This window comes from Tursiops truncatus, chromosome 2, assembly GCF_011762595.2.
Source record: "Tursiops truncatus isolate mTurTru1 chromosome 2, mTurTru1.mat.Y, whole genome shotgun sequence".
Classification (NCBI taxonomy): Eukaryota; Metazoa; Chordata; class Mammalia; order Artiodactyla; family Delphinidae; genus Tursiops; species Tursiops truncatus.
In genome coordinates this window covers 143546865-143566331 of record NC_047035.1, presented here as the reverse complement: position 1 = coordinate 143566331, position 19467 = coordinate 143546865, and the positions used below count along the sequence as shown (strand labels likewise).

General features: G+C 47.4%; 2 protein-coding genes and 1 pseudogene across 2 annotated transcripts; 1 reads left to right on the top strand and 2 right to left on the bottom strand.

The window, feature by feature from the left end:
- Positions 1–245: 245 nt before the first annotated feature.
- On the top strand, positions 246–4140 carry LOC101322439 (annexin A2-like). The gene is given in 1 exon segment (XM_033852235.2): positions 246–4140. A coding segment is annotated over 1 exon segment (1020 nt). The 5' UTR covers positions 246–2798; the 3' UTR covers positions 3819–4140.
- A 7561-nt stretch (positions 4141–11701) lies between these two features.
- CTXND1 (cortexin domain containing 1) lies at positions 11702–11881 on the bottom strand. Its single transcript, XM_033852647.1, has one exon. The coding sequence runs from the start codon at positions 11879–11881 to the stop codon at positions 11702–11704; it is 180 nt and encodes a 59-aa protein (XP_033708538.1).
- Positions 11882–16351: 4470 nt separating this feature from the next.
- LOC101323019 (histone acetyltransferase KAT7 pseudogene) lies at positions 16352–18285 on the bottom strand (annotated as a pseudogene).
- Between the last annotated feature and the right edge of the window lie 1182 nt (positions 18286–19467).

Below are 19467 nucleotides of genomic sequence, written 5' to 3'. Positions count from 1 at the left end.
TAATCAAGTTTTTCACATAATTTGGGTTTTATTGACAGACTAATGTAAATGATTACAAAGTAAAATGAGTTATACTCAAAGTATATGAAATGTAGCTATTTTCATCAACACCTTAAATGTTAAAAATTGAAAATTTTACTTTATATTCATTTCCAGTTATTTTTCTTTGACATTCAAAATTATCTGTTAAAATGAAAAGGCAAGATACAAATTATAATTAAAGGACATCAGCATTTCATATCAAGCTTATTTAAATCAAGTTGAAATGTTTAAATTTATTTTTTTAAATTCGATTAAATCCTATTAAGTGCTTTTTATAAAAATAAAACTATTTATAATCCTAGCGTTCAGTGTCCATCTGGTTGCCAAAGTAAAGGATTAGTATCACGCTCCATTTATGTTATGTCGAGACTTATGTACATATAAATTAATATGAATTAGTTAACATTGCAAAATGTGCCCTAATTGCCACGTGCAGCTGTTGTGAATCCCGTGCCAGAACCACGAATTGGAAAACAATCAAGAAAATGAATTTTGGGTAGAACTGAAAAATGATACAGGTTGGGGCAAGAGTCCGTTGCATCCATGCTAGGAGGAAGTATTGAGTGACCTAATCAGTCTCTTCTCTTACCAAAGTGCTTTCACTCCCCCACCCCCACCCCCGCAGGAGGGAGGACGCCCCCATCGCCAGCGCTGGCAGTGACCCACCACAGGGCTGTGTGGCATTCACGTGGGCACTTTTATTTTGTGGACGCAGCCCAGAGGTGTGAAGAGGCGTTCCCCTGGGGCCTGGGCAGTATTACTCTTGAGAGGTTACGTAGGATACAGGTGGGGCCGCACCAGGATGAGTCCCGAGGGGAGAGGGGCCCGCGTGCTCTTGAATATATTCATTTGTGTGTGTATGTTTGTGATATGCTGAGCCCTCCGGGGCATGGATCCCAGGGAAAGCCCGCCTATTCCCCAAGCCTAAAGGCACTATTGCTTCTTTACCTCCATCTCTGGACCCCCCACTGTCTCTGATAGTTTTTGTATAAACGAAGAGACTTGTTCATTTCACATAGCCAGTGAGTGGCAGAGCTGAGACTGGATTCCGCAACTTTGAACTTCTAGGGCAACACTTTTCTCAGCCTGGTAAATTGTGGTGTTTTTGTGGGTTTTTTTTGAGAAACGGTAACATTTTATTACCATTGAAACAAATCTTTTTATTTGGAAATAATTTCAAACTTACAGAAAACTTGCAAGAATTAGAATAGTATAAAGAACACCATATAAAGACCACACCAGAAGTCTCTGGCCGTATTTAACTAGTGTTAACATTTTACCCCATTTGCTGTGTTATTTGTGCTCTCTGTCTTTACATGTACATATGTTTATACTCTCCAATATGATATATGTAAATGTATATACTCAGACTAGTTTTTCTGTACCATTTAAGGGTAATTTACATATATTATGGTCCTTTATCCTTAAATACTTCCGAGTGTATTCTTAGCGCAAGGATATTTTCTTTTTTTTTAATGTTTATTTTATTTATTTATCTGTTTATTATTTATTTATTTTTAACATCTTTATTGGAGTATAATTGCTTTACAATATTGTGTTAGTTTCTACTGTATAACATAGTGAATCAGCTATATGTATACATATATCCCCATATATCCTCCCTCTTGCGTCTCCCTCCCAGCCTCCCTATCCCACCCCTCTAGGTGGACACAAAGCACCGAGTTGATCTCCCTGTGCTATGCAGCTGCTTCCCACTAGCTATCTGTTTGACATTTGGTAGTGTATGTATGTCAATGCTACTCTCTCACTTTGTGCCCAGAGATATTTTCTTACATAACCACAGTACCACTATCAACCTCATGAAATTTAACATTGAGGCTGGCAAATTGTGGAACAGTGGTTGGAACTTTGATTTTGACCCATGGAAGTGAGCTTCTTAAGAGCAGGACTGTGCTTGACTCATCTTTGTGTCCAAACCCCCCATTAAACAGTGGCTGCTCATAAATGTGCGTTGTATCAAGGAGTTCCCTGTTTCACAGCTATGAGCTCAACACGAAGCTCTTCTTTCAAATAATCTTAGAGCTGTATTTGGTAATCTAAGAGAAGGAAAAAATCATGTGCATAAGAATGGTCATCGAAGCACTGCTTATGTACCCAAATTTCAGCCTGCTGGGTGTCATCCCATCTCTTAGCCCTCTGGGGTCATTCTTTCCTTAGTATATATTCACAGGAAGCCAGAGCCCCCATTCTACCATCAGGGTGAAACCCAACATTTCCCCATTTGATGGGCTGACTGTTATGAAATGAGGCTGGGGGGGAGGCATGTGTCAACCAGCTGCTTCTCTGTGTAGTTAGGCTGAAGGCTTCTGAGTTCTGTGGTCCCTCTTAATTATTGTATTAGGGCCACAGGGCACTCCTTTTCTTGGAGAAGGGAGTACAACAGAACTTAGCAAGGTCACCCCGTCCTTGGTGCAGAAGGGAGGAGAGATAGCGGGCCAGACTTTGTAAGAAGCCCAAGGGGCATCGGTGACAGACACTCTGATCCCCTTTCTGAAGTATTCAAAGTTAGAGAGTTGGTTTTGGAGCACTCGGTGGGCCATGCCTAAGATCTGTTGGCAGGGAAGAGCAGCATAGGTTATTCTCTCTCAAGCTTCCCAGGTGATTCCGATGCACGCTAAAGTTTGAGAACCACTGTACCAGAAAATACTTCCTACTGCATCCCGGTCAATAAAGATAATAGGTTCTGCATCTGGGAACACTCGCAGCGCACTGCACCCGGCCCAGCTTCTCTCAAAATGTCTACCGTTCATGAACTTCTCTGCAAGCTCAGCTTAGAGGGTGATCACTCCACACCTCCAAGTGCATATGGGTCAGTCAAAGCGTACACCAACTTTGATGCTGAGCGGGACGCTCTGAACATTGAAACGGCCATCAAGACTAAAAGTGTGGATGAGGTCACCATCGTTAACACTTTGACCAACCGCAGCAATGAACAGAGACAGAATATTGCCCTCGCCTACCAGAGAAGGACCAAAAAGGAACTTGCATAAGTACTGAAGGCAGCCTCGTCCAGCCACCCGGAGACAGTGATTTTGGGCCTATTGAAAACACCTGCTCAGTATGACGCTTCCGATGTGAAAGCCTCCATGAAGGGGTTGGGGACCGATGAGGACTCCCTCATTGAGATCATCTGCTCAAGGACCAACCAGGAGCTACAGGAAATCAACAGAGTCTACAAGGAAACGCACAAGACCGATCTGGAGAAGTATATCATTTCCGACACATCTGGTGACTTCCGCAAGCTGATGATTGCCCTCGCAAAGGGTCAAAGAGCAGAGGATGGCTATGTCATTGATTATGAACTGATTGACCAAGATGCCTGGGATCTCTATGATGCTGGCGTGAAGAGGAGAGGAACTAATGTTCCCAAGTGGATCAGCGTCATGACCGAGTGGAGCGTGTGCCACCTCCAGAAAGTGTTTGAAAGGTACAAGAGCTACAGCCCTTATGACATGCTGGAGAGCATCAAGAAGGAGGTCAGAGGAGACCCAGAAAATGCCTTCCTGAACCGAGTCCAGTGCATTCAGACCAAGCCCCTGTATTTTGCTGACAGACTGTACAACTCCATGAAGGGCAAGGGCACTCACGGTAAGGTCCTGATTAGAATCATGATCTCCCACAGTGAAGTGGACATGTTGAAAATTAGATCTGAATTCAAGAAAAAGTATGACAAGTCCCTGTACTATTACATTCAGCAAGACACCAAAGACGACTACCAGAAAGCGCTGCTGTACCTGTGTGGTAGGGATGACTGAAGCCCGCGATGGCCCAAGGGTCCAGGATGGCTGCTCCGCGCTCCCAGCTAACAGTTCTACACAATCAGCTTGTGGCTAACAGTCCCCTTGTGCCCATCCCTGGGAGGATGACGTTAGCACTGCCCACCCCACCCGCTCCATCCTTAGTTTAGTTGCCTAAGCATTACCTGGCTTTCCGATCTAGTCTCTCTTTATAGTCAAAGAAATGAATATTCCAAGGAGTTGGAAGTGAAATCTATGATGTGAAACACTTTGCCTTCTGAGTACTGTGTCGTAAACAGATGAATAAACTGAATTTTTACTTTAGGAAAAAAAAAATAAAGGTAATAAAAAAGAGTTCACCTTCATTGGGCAGGGGACAGTGGTACCCCTTAATTGCATCACCTCAGGGATTTGCCATTTTCCTTCTCTCTGTTGTATTGTAGGGGCCCTGCTCACCTTAACAACCCACAGAACTTCATGAGTGTCTATTATATAGATGACATTATGCCAACCGGCTCTGGTGAAGTAGCAAGGACCACACATGGCCCGTGCTTGCCAGAGGGTGAGAGAAAACCCCTATGGAAGTCCAGGAGCCTGCCATCTTGGAGAACTTTCTAGGGTTCCAGCAGTCGGAGGCATGTTGGGACATTCCCTCTTAGGTGAGAAACCTTGCTTTTCCTTGCATCCATGGAAGATGGGCCTCTTTGGGTCTTTGAGGCAATGTGGAGCACATCTGTGTGTGCCACTCTGCTGCATTTACCGGGTACGTCATAAGGCTGCTGGCTCGGAATGGGACCCAGAGCAATCAAGGGCTCTAGAACGGTTCAGGCTGGGACGAAAGCTACCTGACCAATTGAGCCTTAAGACCCAGCAGACCCAATGGTACAGGAAGTGTCTGTGGCAGATAAAGATGCTGTCGGGAGCTTCTGACTTTCCCCAGTAGGGGAATCAGAGTGCTGACCCAACTGCAGTAAGATTGGAAGAGAGGACTCAAGGCAGTCTTGAGGAGATGTATGTAGAAGGATGTCTTTGAAGGAGCCCTGAATGTGAAGATATTCATGTGCCACCTAAATGCCTATCAAAAGGTATCCATTGCAGAGAAGACTGTCAGTAATCAGGTGGACACCATGACCCAAACTGAGGATGCCTTCCCCTCTCCACTCTGGTGTGTTCTCAGTGGTACTGTGAACAAAGTGACCGTAGTGGAAGGGATGGAGGCTAGGCTGTACATGGGTTTAACAACATGGGCTTTCCCTCACTAAGGCCCACCTGGCTGGTTTCCATCACTTCTGGGTATGCACCCTGCCCAGGATGAAGCCAATGCCCAGCCCCTGATGCACGGCATCCTTCCCCAGGGATGGGTCGTGCGAGACAGGCCAGCCACCACTGGCAAGTTGATTACACTGGACCCCTTCCATCATGGAGGGTGGTGGGAATAGACTCGTATTCTGCATACGGATTAGCTACCTCTGCCCTCCTCGCCGCTTGTGGTGTTTCATTGATCTCAGCGTATCTCACAAACATGACCTTCAACCAGACAACCCATTTGTTTCTTGTCTGTTTGTTTTTTAAAGTTTTTTTTTTTTATGTGGACCATTTTTAAAGTCTTTATTGAATTTGTTACAATATTTCTTCTGTTCTATGTTTTGGTTTTTTGGCCCCGAGGCATGTGGGATCTTAGCTCCCCAACCAGGGATCGAACCCGCACCTCCTGCATTTGAAGGCGAAGTCTTAACTACTGGACCGCCAGGGAAGTCCCTGAGAACTCACTTGTGAAGGAAGTGCAGCTGTGGGTTCATGTCCAGGAAATTCACTGGTTTACCACATGCCTCATCACCCAGAAGCAGTTGGCTTGAGTGAAATTTAGAATGGCCTGTGGAAGGCTCGGGTATGGTGGCTGACCTACAGGATGCAGTATTCACCTTAAACCAGAGACCAATATACGTTGGCATCTTCCCTTGAGCTGGATGATGCTAGTCTGGGAACCAAGGGATGGAAGCGAGAGTGATTCCTCTCACTAGGATACCTAATAACCCAGTTATAGAATTTTTGTTTTCCATCCTGTGACCTTGGACTTGGTGGGTTTGGAAATTCCTAGTAACAAAGAAGAAATATTTCCACCAGGGAGTCATGGGTCTGTTAAATTGGAAACTGAGATCATCCTGTAGCCATTTGGGTCTCCTCATCTTGGACTAGGAGGTGGAGAAGGGGATCACTGTGCTGTCAGGGTGATTTATTCCAATAGCTCAGAAGAAACGGTATTGCTCCACAATGAGGGCAAGGAGGGCTAGCTCTGGAACCCAGGGATTCACTGGGGAATCTCTCGTTATTCCTCATCCCATACCCTACTCTGTAGGTCTGGGGTGGGGGCATGCATTTAGATTCCTAGCAAACTCCCCAGTGACGCTGATGCTATCCGTCCTACGACCGTAGCATGACTAGCGCTGTCCTAGGGCACCTGTTCTCTCCTGAGTATTCAAAAATGTTTCCAGGAGAGGCCTTCAAGGCCTTGTCAAGTTCTTTGAGGGGGTGGGGATCAGTGGAAACTGGCAACCAAAAAACAGACAGTGCACCTAGAATTTGGATCCTCTGTGAAGGAAGATTTGGGTCATTCCACTGGATAAAAGACTCCGGCAGTGGAGGGACCGCCAGAAGGTCGAGGGGATATGGAACGGGTGGCAGAAGAATGACACTGTGGTTATCAGCCTAGGCCTCCTGACCAGCCACAGAAGACGGGACTCCAGCAGCTGTGCTTTATAGGAATCGTTTCATTCACTCACCTAGAGGTGGACACGTTACAATGGAAGTTCTGGGGGGAGTGGAACTAAGCTGATAGCAGCCTCAGACAATGTGGCTGTTGATGGAAATTTATATTTCCCCTATGTTGGGGACATAGATATTTTCCCCATCCACGATGGACGCTGAGTGGTAATAGGGGTGCAGTGTACTGGTTAGTTTTCGTTTGCTCTAGTTCGCTAATATATAGGAAGGATATCACCCAGAGTCCCCTGTCCTTTAGCTTCTGTTCTTGGCCGATGGCATAGGAGATTAGGGGGCAGGAGGTGAGAAGTCAAGGTATATAGTCTCTTCTCACTGGGTTGCGCTTTGATTGTCCACCTGTGGCCTTGGCTTTTGTTGGGGGACTCCTCTCCCACTGCTACAGCTTCCACTGGATTCTGGGAACACCCCTTCCCCTTGTCGCTTCAGGCCCAAGTGGTCATGGACTCACCCTGTTGCCCGTCCTTGGGCATTTTGCCAACCCCTTTCGTTTCCCTTAACCCTGCCCAGCCTCTGGAAATATTCTTTCATTAAACCCTCTTCATTTAATGCTTTGGGTGTGCATCTCTTTCCTGCTAGTGTTCTGAGTGATACGGGTCCCAAAGACAAACTCCCCAGGAAGGAGGGAGAGTCTTAGCTGATGGTGATCAAGGACGTGAGGATTCAGGGGGCCGGTGGGTATGGCCGAGGCCGTCCTGTCCCTCTGAACACAGCCAACCTGGCTGTACTGTTTGGACAGAACGAATGAGCATGGGAATGTGGACCAGTGAGCTTAACTCGAGCGCCTCTCAGCAGACTGGGCTATAAACCAAAGAGGGCACTGCAGGTTGTCATCCGTCACGCACGTAGGACCCATCTTCAACAGCTAGACTGCGGGGTGTGAAACCACACTAGTGGACACACCAGGCTTTGAAATTCTCTCTACCTGACATTTGGAAGCAGGACCAGCTCCTTTTGTTTTTGTTTTTGTTTTTGTGGTACGCGGGCCTCTCACCGCTGTGGCCTCTCCCGTTGCGGAGCACAGGCTCCGGACGCGCAGGCCCAGCAGCCATGGCTCACGGGCCCAGCCGCTCCGCGGCATGTGCGATCCTCCCGGACCGGGGCAAGAACCCATGTCCCCTGCATCGGCAGGCAGACTCTCAACCACTGCGCCACCAGGGAAGCCCTAGGATCAGCTCCTTTTGGATTGAGTTAGCCTCGAAATTCTGGGGCAATTTTATAGGAGAGGGAGTCACGGGTCTTTCAATTCAATAAGAGCATGTAGATATTTGAGCAACTAATCGGAAAAAAATGAAATAGAGATGATGGGAATTGATATACCAGGCTGGTAAAACGAGTGTGCTATTATTCATATCAGCCCATCTGAGCATTCTCAGGGGTCACATTTACGCTAGCAACCATCATTCTGATTTTTTTTTAATTAATTCTTATTGGACTATAGTTGATTTCCTGTTTCTGCTTATTTCTGCTACCTCACTTGTCCCTGGGATGACTCTCCCTTTCCAGATTACATTTCTTCACATTGACCCCCTTCCAGATGTCTTTATTGCCCCCAAATACCACAACCACAAAGTGGATTGTGTATCAGACTTTACTGAGGGTTTGGAGTAACATGGGGTAACATGGGGGGACTGTAGCAGAGCACAGAGTAACATGGGGGGACTGTAGCAGAGCACAAAACAGGCAACAACGTAAAATCAGCCACGAGACACCACTGTCCGGAAAATCCATCACCCTTTCCCTGCAGCGGGGAGTTTCTCTCTCATCATATTTTGCCTTAAGTCCTGGATTAGGGCCAATGCCACAGATGCTTTTCATTTGCTCTCTGCCAGCTTCCAGTCTTCAAAAATTCTCTTCATTTCTTTTGCTGGACAGTTTACCTCTCCATACCAAACCCCAAACTTCATCTCAGCTAGCTAGAAACTGGCTAAGATGCTCTGATGACAAAGGACCATCTCCTCCATCCTTTAGCAGCTAAAGCAACGACAGGAGCTTGACATTTCAGTTGGTTTTTCCCCTTAATACGATCAAATGTTTAGATGACTCTTCGTCCCCCATGTGTGTCTAAGCTGGAGGGGGTGTTATTTAAATATTTATTCTCCGCCAACCTGAGCAAGCCCAGGGTTCATCATATCTGTCTTTAGCTTTCTTTCTTTCTTTTTATTTTGCAACATGTATAATAGGGAAAATGAAGGCAATCTAAGTACTTATTAATAGGACTCTGGATAACTATGTACATGCACTAGATGGCGTGGTTTATAGCCAGTAAAATGATAAATAGGAAGACTGTAGCAGAAACATGCTTACGACGAAATGTTAGGAGATATTGATTTAAATGACATAACTGAAGCCTTTTATGAAAAAATATCTTGCACGTGGGCAAGGATTAGAAGGGAACACATGGACACACAATAGAAATCACTATTTTGTGGAGGCTTGGATTTGGAGTGAGTTTGAAATTTTCCATCTTTTTCTGAAATGTTATTTCCCTTTGCCACCAAAAAAAAGAGTCAAGAGATAGAGTGGGAAATATTAGCAAATCTAGGTGTGGAAAAGAAATAATTGAGACCAAAGGATTCCCGGGGTAGTGCTTCCCAAACTTTAACATGCATACAAACCGCTCGGTAGATCTTGCTAAGAGATTCCTGGGCCCCATCTCCGGAGATTATGATTCTGTAGGTCTGGAGTAGGGGTCCATGATTTTGGATTTCTAACAAGCCCCTCAATGTTGTAGATGCTATTTGTCCTTCATCATGGTTGGAGTAGCACAGCCCTCAGGCACCTGTTTTTCACTCCTGAGAGCTCTAAGTATCACCAAGTGAGGTCTTCAAGACCTCTTCTTGTTCCTTGGGATCTGTTATTAGCTGATTGGGCGTTGGTTCTGATTTGCATTGTAAATCTATGCTGATGAGCTTTTCACAGAAGTGTTTGGTATCTCTGAGGTAGGCTGCAGAGTGAAGGCTGCCGCTAGGCCTGAGGCTATGTACAAGGTCCTTGCTCTAGATCCTCCTCTCACACAGAGCCTCCAATGCACCTTGGTCCACTGCCTTTGCCAGCTGTCCCTTTGTGCATCCCACACGGTGAGGGTGTGGAGGGAGGAACAGCTGGATATGCCCTGGAAAGCTGTCTGGGCAGCCGTGGGCTTGTTCACTTTCAGGGGCCACCTAGCGGTGATGGTGCTTTGGAAACCCACTTCCCAGGTGACCTGGGATGGAGTGGGACCCATGGCTGGGAGGCAGGTGGTGGGAAGGGAACCTTGAGCTTCTTCACAGCTGCAGGGCACTTCTGATGGGGGTGGCAGGTGTGCCTTAGAGGAATGGAATAAATGCATTCAGAAGGAAGGGGAATTCTGGTGGTCTAGTTTAACTTCATATTATGTTTGTGGGAATACCGATGACCATGATAATTACATAAATTAATAGACACCATATCCCTTGAGGTCAGGTGCTGGGAGAGGTTGCTGTGAGTATTCCTCTGACCAGTGGTCCTGGCTGGGAGATTTGGCCTTTCAGCAGTGGAACTGAAAAAAAGCCCAGGGTTCCAGGCTCTGCAGAGAGGGGGGAAGCCAGACCTCTCTTCCTCCCAGCTCAGACCCCTGGCTTCTCCTGGGGTGGTAATATCAAGAAAATACACCAATGTTTGCCCATGTTCTCTCATTTCATCCTCACAACAACCTTGTGAGGTAGATGTTATTCCCTCATGTTACAGATGAGGAAACGGGGGCTCAGAGAGGCTGAGTTATTTGGGGTCATATAGCAAGGAAGTAGAGGAGTTGGGACTTGGGACCAGGTTTGTGGGCTCTGGTCCAATATTCTTGCTGCAAGGTCTTAGATATAGGTGATGGGGTGGGAGGGTGACAGAAGGGTGGGAAAAGAGGGAGAAGTCATTATCAACAACTTATCCCTTGTCTCACCCCACAGCACGTTTACGTTCAAAGCACTCCCACTCCTGTCCTTTCATTCACGAGGTTTACACAAAACAAAAAGGGCAAGGCTTTTCCTCCCCTTTTTAAAATCAGGGAACGGAGGCACTGAGAGGTGAAGTGACTTGCTCAAGGTCACACAGCCTTAGAGTGACTGACAGGACTAGAAGCCAGGTCCTCCTGTCCGATATTAATCTCATAACTGTGTGCTCTCAAGAGGTCACTGGGTGAAATAATTTTGCATGAGGAAAAGTTAGCAGAAAAAAAAAAAAAGAAATGTAAGACCAAAGGAGATAATTATGAAACTATGACTTATCCACCTGATGGAATACTCTGCAGCCAGTAAAAATGATGGCTATAAAGAGTGCTTGATGAAATGAGAAAGTGTCCCTGCTCTAATATGAAGTGATACAATGTCATGCACACAGTATGATTTTGACTATTTAAAAATACATGTAAAAAATGCTGGGAGAAAATATATCAAAATGGCGGCTTTGGGGAAGTGGGATTATAAGGGTTATTTTCCCCCATCCTTCTATTTTTTCTGTATTTTCCCAAACTTCCAAAATACACATTTCATTTATAACAGGAAAAATATACCCCTCTATATTTTAGTTTAAAAAAATACTGTTGGGAAGCAGCCCCTGTGCCTTTTGTGAATTTGGGGTGGTTCACCTTCCACCTCCTTTCCCACGTCACCACGTGCTCCATTGCTGGCCCACTGGGAAGGGGCTGGGGCTCAGGTGAACGTCTGTGCTGGGAGCCTCCCAGTGTGTGTGCTACTTTGCATGTTAAGGGCAAGAGTTTCCTCAAAACGAGACCACTGTTGTTAGGATGGTGGGTGACTGTCCCGTATCCGATGCCAAAAGGTGTGCGCGAGCCAGGGAAGATGACCGCCCCCTAGGCTCACAGTGATTCCCCAGACTGGAATCCGGGCCTCCTGACTCCCGGTCCAGCGCTCTTATCCCCAGACTGGCCCACCGCTGCAACACCCACAGCATCCCGAGCATCTCACCCTGCTGCTCCTGTGAGAGCAGGCAAGGCTAAGGTGAACCTTCTCCATCCCCGGGTGGCCAAATCCTTTCTCGCCTCCATGGGCTGGAAAGCCGGTGGCCAGGGGACAGAGGCACATCCTGGGGCAACCCTGTCCAGAGAGCGCTGGGCTCTCGGTCCCTCGCTGCGGCCCCCGCCCGCGGGCGCCTCAGTCATCCAGGTGTTGCTCCTCCCAGGTGGATGTGGGGATGGCGCTGTAAGGGTCCATGATGACCTTGGCGCAGCGAATGATCATCACGACGAGGAAAAGGCAGAGGAAGACGAAGCAGGCCAAGGTCAGTCCTTTGTCCACGTCGACGTAGACGGGCTCAGGCGTGGGGTCCTCCATCTCTCGGCAGCGGCTTCGGGCTCCTCCTCCGGCTCACGGTTGACTGGTACCATCTTCCACCCCTGCAGAGAGCCATAGCAGTGGGGACCGGAGGGTCGTGCCAACTTGCCTGGGGTGTGGGCAAGGCACAGCCCTCCCCCTTCTTATATGTCCCCCTGGCATGGGAGTCTGCTGTTCCCCCTCCCCTCCCCCTCATGAGAGCGAGGAGAGGAAGGGTCACGTGCCTCCTTTTCAGGCGCCTACGTGGTCTCAGCCCTGAACCTTATAGGCAACCCAGGTGCCAGGGCCCAGCCAGTGCGTCCTGGCGGGTGGGGGAGGTGACAGAGGAGTCCCAGCAGGGGTAGAGCTGGGCTGTAGCGGATGCACCTGCTGAGGATGGAGCCCCTGAAGTTGCCTCCACCCTCTGAAACCCTTTAGGACGAGTTATAATAATGCTTCCAACTCTGCCAAGCCACTGACTGAGGGTGATCAGAAAGCATTTTATTTTATTTTATTATCGTTGTTTATTTTTGGCTGTGCTGCATCGGCAGGCGGGATCTTAGTTCCTCCACCAGGGATCGAACCCGTGCCCTCTGCAGTGGGAGCGCAGAGTCCTAACCACTGGACCGCCAGGGAAGTCCCCAGAAAGCATTTTTAAAAATTAGGTAATTAATATATATTTTTTAAAGCAGTAGAACTTACGTTTCAAATGAAAATGAACGTTGAATCCCAATACATGAATAGATTGAAGGGGAGCTGCTGTCCCAGAGTTGGGTGGGCAGGCAGCATGAAGGGTCTGCATCCCTTCCCCCTCTATGGGGGCCTTCTGAGACTCCTGAGGGACCTTTGCTGAGCCCCCGAGTCACAGTTGATAAACTGCGGGTGTGAAGGAAGAACGGTTTTGGCAGTCAGGTGGACCCCGAGCCCAGCTGCCTTGCAGTGCAGTCCTGGGCAGTGTAAGGTTATCCTTGTATCAGGCCTACGCCTCCCTGCTGTGATAATACAGGGCACGAGGCTGCATCACAAGGGTGTGAGGATTCAGTGCATCTAGCATGGTCCCTGGCCCTGTGGGTGCCCCAGAGCAGGCCAAGATAGCAGGTCACGTCCTTGCAGCCCAGCGGTCAGGGAGAGCTTAGGACGAGGGGCACTGCTGCTCGTTATCATCACCCCCTCCCCCGCCCACCCCCCGCTGAATTTTCAGAGCCCTTGAGCTGTACATTGTGCTTTCACATCCAGTTTATTATTTGATCCTCACGACAGCCCAGGAGGCATGTTAGCCGTGTATCAATATGCCCATTTTATAAACGTGGAAACTGAGTTACAGAAAGGGGGGAAATGACTTACCCAAGGTCCCACATCCCAAACCCTAGGCCTCTGCATGCCTCTCTCTTCTCTGATGGAAAGTAAAGTGGGGACCCATCTCCCCCACCCACTTTGCAACTTCAGAAGGGCACCTATGCAACCCTGGGCTGGCTGGTCCTGACATATCTGTAACCACAGGTGACTATGCTTTCCCCTCCTTTTTTTTTTTTTTTAAAGTTTTTTTGGCCACGCCACATGACACGTGGGATCTTAGTTCCCTGGCCAGGGATTGAACCCATGCCCCCTGTGTTAGAGGAGCTGGACCGCCAGGGAAGTCCCGCTTGCCCCTCTTTCAGACATCGTCTCCATCCTCACCCCTTTCCAGAGGGCACTGACCTGCTGGTCGGAGTGATCACCACTTCACAAGGGCCACTGGGTGGGCTCGCACCCTGGGTGGGGCTGCTCCAGGAGGGAGGGGGAGTGACCAGACATCACAGCTGGAAGTCAGTGAGAGCAGTGGCCTTTCCCTTATAGAGCAGGTACCCACACTGGCAGCAGCTGGAACAGAATAGGACAGAAGAAGGCTGATTACCTCCCAAGATGCCCACTCCCAGCCATGAGCTGGGCTGGCAGGAAGGTCTGGCCTGGGCAGCTTCTCCCTGAGCATGGTGGTGGGAGCAACCACAGTTTATTCTGATGCTTTTTTGTTTCCTTCTCTCTTTTAAAATATATAACATTAAAAAAATTGTGGTGAAATATATGTGACATAAAATTTACCATAGTGACCGTGGTTAAGTGCACAGTTCGGTGGCTTTAGGACATTAAATCATTGTACAGACATCAGCACCATCCATTTCCAGAAATCCTTTCATCTTGCCAAACTGGAACTCTGTGCCCATGAAACAACTGGGCTGAATTGGGAGATTGGGATTGACATACATACATTACTATGTGTAAAACAGATAACTAATGAGAACCTGCTGGATAGCACAGGGGACTCTACTCAGTGCTCTGTGGTGACCCAAGTGGGAAGGAAACCCGAGAAAGAGGGGATATATGTACACATATAGCTGATTCACTTTGCTGTACAGTAGAAACTAATACAACATTTTAAAGCGACTATACTCCAATACAAATTAATTTTAAAAATAAAAAATATAACATTAAAAAGATTGTGGTGAAATATATATGACATAAAATTTACCGTAGTGACTGTTGTGAAGTGCACAGTTCGGTGGCTTTAGGACGTTCAAATCGCTGTAGAGCCATGACCACCATCCATCTCCAGAACTCTTTTCATCTTGCAAAACTGAACTCTGTGCCCAGGAAACAACGGGTCCCCATTCCCCCTTCCCCTCAGTCCCTGGCATCCACAGTCCTATGCTCTAGGGACCTCATATAAGAGGAAAGATACAGTATTTTTCTTTTTGTGACTGCCTTATTTCACTTAGTGTAATGTCCTCAAGAGTCACTCAGTGAATGTCAGAATCTTCTCTCTTTGTGAGGCTGAATAACAATTCTCTTGTATGAGTATACCACGTCTTGTTTATCCATTCATCCATTGATGTACACTTGGGTTGTTTCCATCTCTTGGCTATTGTGAATAATGCTGCTGTGAACATGGGTGTACAAACATCTCTTTGAGACCCTGCTGCAATTCTTTTTTTTTTGAACAGAGAACATGCTTTACTGAGGAGTAGATATAGAACAGCACATTCTACCACATGTGGGGAAGGGTTAGCTTCTGTAAAAGGCCTTTACCCCTTAAGAAAACCCCCAGTGAAGTTGATTTTGGATAAATTTTAACAGTGACACTGAAACTGGCAGGGAGCTGCCACTGAACATGCTTAAAATTAGCTCCCCCTCAACCCACAGTGAATATAAGCTGTGTACAAAGACGACAAGAGAAAGGCACAAATGACCAGAGCTGGGATTGTGGTGAGGGCTCCACATGAAGACAGTGGTGTTGCAGGAAAGGGTGACATGACGTACATCAAAAGCTGCCCCAAGGTAGCAGGTTATAATGAGCTAGAGAGAAATTAGAGGGAGCATCTCTTCCTTCACTTAAACAACACCAAATATAGGAGGCCAGAGAATGGGGGAATGGTGGTAAATCCCGAAAAGGAAATGGAGGAGGAGTTCTTGGAAGGGCATAAGCACTTTAGTCCTAGGGGGAGGGGGAGGCAGTGTTGAAAAGCAAACCCTGGCAGCGGTGACCATTCTGCCTTGCTGAGTCATGGGCTGAGACACGGAAGTCATTTTCAGTCACTTCTCCAAGGATGTTCAGACAAAAGCAATGTAACTTATGTGGAAGCATAGGTGTGCTGTATCAGACTGGTACTGGTGAAAAGGTCTCTGCAGTATAATTAACCAGTTAACATGCAGCATGAAAGGGAGAACTGGAAATTATTTGGGCACCTGCAAATGTAAAACGGGCAGGGAGTAAAGAGAAGAAAACGTTTACTACTGAGCGCTTTCTGGTGAGGCAAAAAGTAGCATTCCATTCCCTTCCACCAAGACGTTGCCCACTGCCCACAGGTGAACTCAAATCCAAGTACAGAATCACCACCTCTCAATTCTTTTCTCCATCGCATTCAGATAATGTGCTGTAACCAAGACTAATCCCTGCGAGTCTTCAAAGGTATCTGGCTCTGGTCAGCCTGATACTGATCAAAAACAGGTCTTTCAGTAAAAATGGAGGAAAAAACTTTAAGTGAGAGGAACCCAAAGGAACCCACACTCAGAAGTGTTACCTCTTCCTGCCCCTCCAAACACACACGTAAGGAATAACTGGGAAGGTCCTGGTGGCGGTAACCATAGTTGGTGGCCTGGTGACGGGGTGGCAAGAAGTACTATTACAAGGTTTAGAAGATACGACACGACCTCATGGGGCCAGAGGAGAGAACCAGTGACTGGACAGGTACAGTACCAAAACAGAACACCTTGGGTCAGTGCCACGAGGGATCTGCGCTCAAGTCTAATACAGATCCCATCCAGGCAACCTCACTGAGGCCGAACAACAGCTCCTCAGAACCAGCGCCTGCAGTGTACACGAAGGTCAGAGCCAGGACAGTCCTGAGGGGGATGGCCTTCCCAAAGGATACTGTACTTGCCAATCACAAGAGCAACACAAATGACAGATAGATCCCTAGAGTACAGACTCCTACTGCTGGGGTTTGCTGGCTCGGAGTAACCGGTCACTTTAAGTGGCCTTCGGAGGGGTCCCTTTTAAACTGCTTGGATCCATGGTTTTATTGGAGTTGGATCTTTTGGCCTCGTTGGCTAACCACTCATCAATCAGGTCCTGTCTCTTCAAAACGAGGTGTTTTCCTTTCCAATATTTGAGCATCTGAAGGGCTTGCAGAGTGCTGACAATGTCCACGGGATTCACAGCTGTCTCCTAGCTAATTTCTTTGATAGAAATCTCTTTGCCTTGGAAATTATGCAGGTAATGAAGAAGCACTTCTTCCAGTAACTGCGGTAGCTTATGAGCCCCAGATCTGAGAGTGGACGTTCTGGGGAGCCAACTTTTTCTTCCTCTTTGGAAAGCAAATAACTGAAATCAATGAGCATCTTGCCATAGCCCTGTCTCATGTACTGAGGTGTGGTAAGGATACAGGATACATTGTGGTGGAGGAATGAATTCTTTTCCTCGGAAAACTATCCAATCAGGTGACAACCAGTGTTGTCTGCTTCTGTCATAACATAGAACAGGAAGGGTTCTACATCATAGTATAATGTCTTGTGGTCCAGAAAAACCTTGGCCAACAGGCACAGTTTTTGGCAGTAGATCTTGTTTTTCTTGCCATCCACTTCAAACACAGAGATTGAACCTTTGCATTATATCTCATCTCCAGGTGGGTGTTTCCACACACACTTAGCCATGTGTCAGTGGAATATTGTCTGGCTCTTCATGTATTTTAAACAGAATTCACACATGTAAAGACATCCCAGTCATGCATATTCCTCAGGATAGGGAGAATGGTACCAAGTATCAAGCTCATAGCGACAAAAAGCAATAGGTTTAATCATGTTGCTCCCCTCTGTGATGTGGCCTTGCAGCCTTAACTTCTCCAGACCCTCTGAAGCCCGGGCTTGTGCTCTTCCGAAAAGATCCGTCATACTCGCTAGTCAGGTTTTCCAGGAGAGGTTCCCGAGTGTTCCCATAGGTCTGCCTGTGTTCCATATATTTCTCTTTCTGTTCTTTGCTCAGCCCCCCATTTCTTTTCTTCCTGAGTTCAGCAACCTTTTCCTTATATTGCAACTGCCTCTCTGTTGGTACCTGGTGCCTGGTTGCATGCCTGTTGTTGCCATCTTGCCTGTGGGACAGCATCCTTTCTTCTCTCTGCTTATCCTGGCTCTGTGCTCTCAGCTTGCATTTATCAGCTGAGAGGTTACGATAGAGAGGGCATCCTGAGGTAGAGAAATGTCTCTCGTGTTTTCCTGTAAGGTGTCCTAGGGAGTCACAGCCTGGTGTAGGACCGTTCATGCTGAAATTGTAGCTTTCACGGAAGTGGCAGCGCTTGGGGCGATGAGAGAGATCACTGCCTGAGTCCTTCAGGGACGCATCCTTGGCAGTGCTCTCATGGTGAGACACGTTGGGGCTGGAGATGTCTATATCAGACTCAGAAGAAGGGGCATTTCCAGCTGGCGTTCGAGGTGGAGACTCACATGATCAGCTGTATTTTTAGTTTCTCTATCTGAAAAGTCAACCACTTGCTCACTTTCTGAGCCAGATGAACGAGTCTGCCGAAGCGGGTATTTTTCAGGGTCACTGGGGTAGGCTGCCGCTGACTACGCGTCACTCTCCTGGTAGAATAAGCAGGTTCCTCGGTACTGAAAGACTGCAAATTTCCAACAGGACTGGAATCTTGGGAACTCTGGCTTAGCCGGGCCAAGGAGCGGGTGACTCGGGCAGATGGCCGGGATGTACCATCACTCTCTGAACTGTCTGTGTGCTCGAGATCTGTAGAAAAATCGGAATCTTCGGTTCCATCTGAACTACTGCCTGCATTCCTCTTCCTTTGCGGCATTGCCGGCGGCTGCGGCCCACCGGTTCCGATTCGGGCAGCGGCGGCAGCAGCAGTAGGAAGGGTGGCTCCGGCGGGCTCCGTGGCGGCCTCTGTAGCGTCCCGATCCTGCGGACGATCCCAAGTGCCTCCTGCTTCACAGCGTCTAGAGCCTTCTCCTGTTGCAATTCTTTTGCACAAGTGGAGTTGCTGGATCAACGGTAATTCTATTTTTAATTATTTGAGGATCATATTTAACATCGTTGTATAAAACAATACTTATACACAGTTCAAAATTCAAAAAGTAAAAGAAGAAAACCACGAAGAACCGTTTTTAACGACTTCTCTCTCCAAGCAATCCAGTTCATTTCCAGACAGACAACTACTGTTATGAGGTCCTCAGACATCCCTCTCATCTGGAGGTATTCAATACATAGACATTGTATTTGCCACTATTTACATGGTGTTTACATTGTATCGGGTATCATGAGGAATCTAGAGACGATTTAAAGTATGTAGAAGGACGTGCATAGATTACATGCAAATACTATGCCATCTTATATAACGGATTTGAGCATCTGTGGGTTTTGGTATCCAGTGGAATCCTGGAACAGACTCCCCACAGCTACTGAGGGACAGTTGTATTGCCTAATCATGTTTGCTTTTTGTCTTTTCTTTTTCCAGAAATATATCCCTCTGTTGTAACTACTGGAGCATGCAGGACCACTTCCTCTCACCCTATCCAGTGGTGACACCATCTTGAGTGTGGTGTCCATTTTCCACTCAGGGCACCCACAGAACTTTTAGGGTTCCTTGGACCATACTTTGAAAACACGGATCTAGTCCACCTCTCTCCATTTCAGAAATGAAGAGACTGGAATTGAGGGAGGGGGAGGGGTTTCTCAGCATCTCAGAGTGATAGCATAGCTGACCTTGGAGCACACTCACATTTCTGACCCCAGCCAGGTCTGTGCTTTGGGCCACATGCACCGATGCCACGTGGTCCTTGGTGGCTCTCAGGGATGGAGGGACATGCTGGAGTTTCATGCTCTTGTGTTTCACAGCTGCACCCAGTGTGACCTCTCAAACACAGACTCTGAAATCCCTGGCCAACGGTCTGCCTTAAGTTAATACCAGATACCCTGCACCAATTGTAAAAGTCAGACCTCAGAGAAATTGTCTCATGACCCTCCCGTGTCTTGTATGGGGCGAGAATTGGTCCCTGTAACCTGGTAACATGCCCCAGAGGAAGATTATCAGCATTTTCTGGATGCTTCCAGCTGGAATGAATGCCAA

Excerpts from the sequence above, each read along its gene's own strand:
- CTXND1 (XM_033852647.1), bottom strand. The coding sequence starts at position 11,881 with ATGGAGGACCCCACGCCTGAGCCCGTCTACGTCGACGTGGACAAAGGA.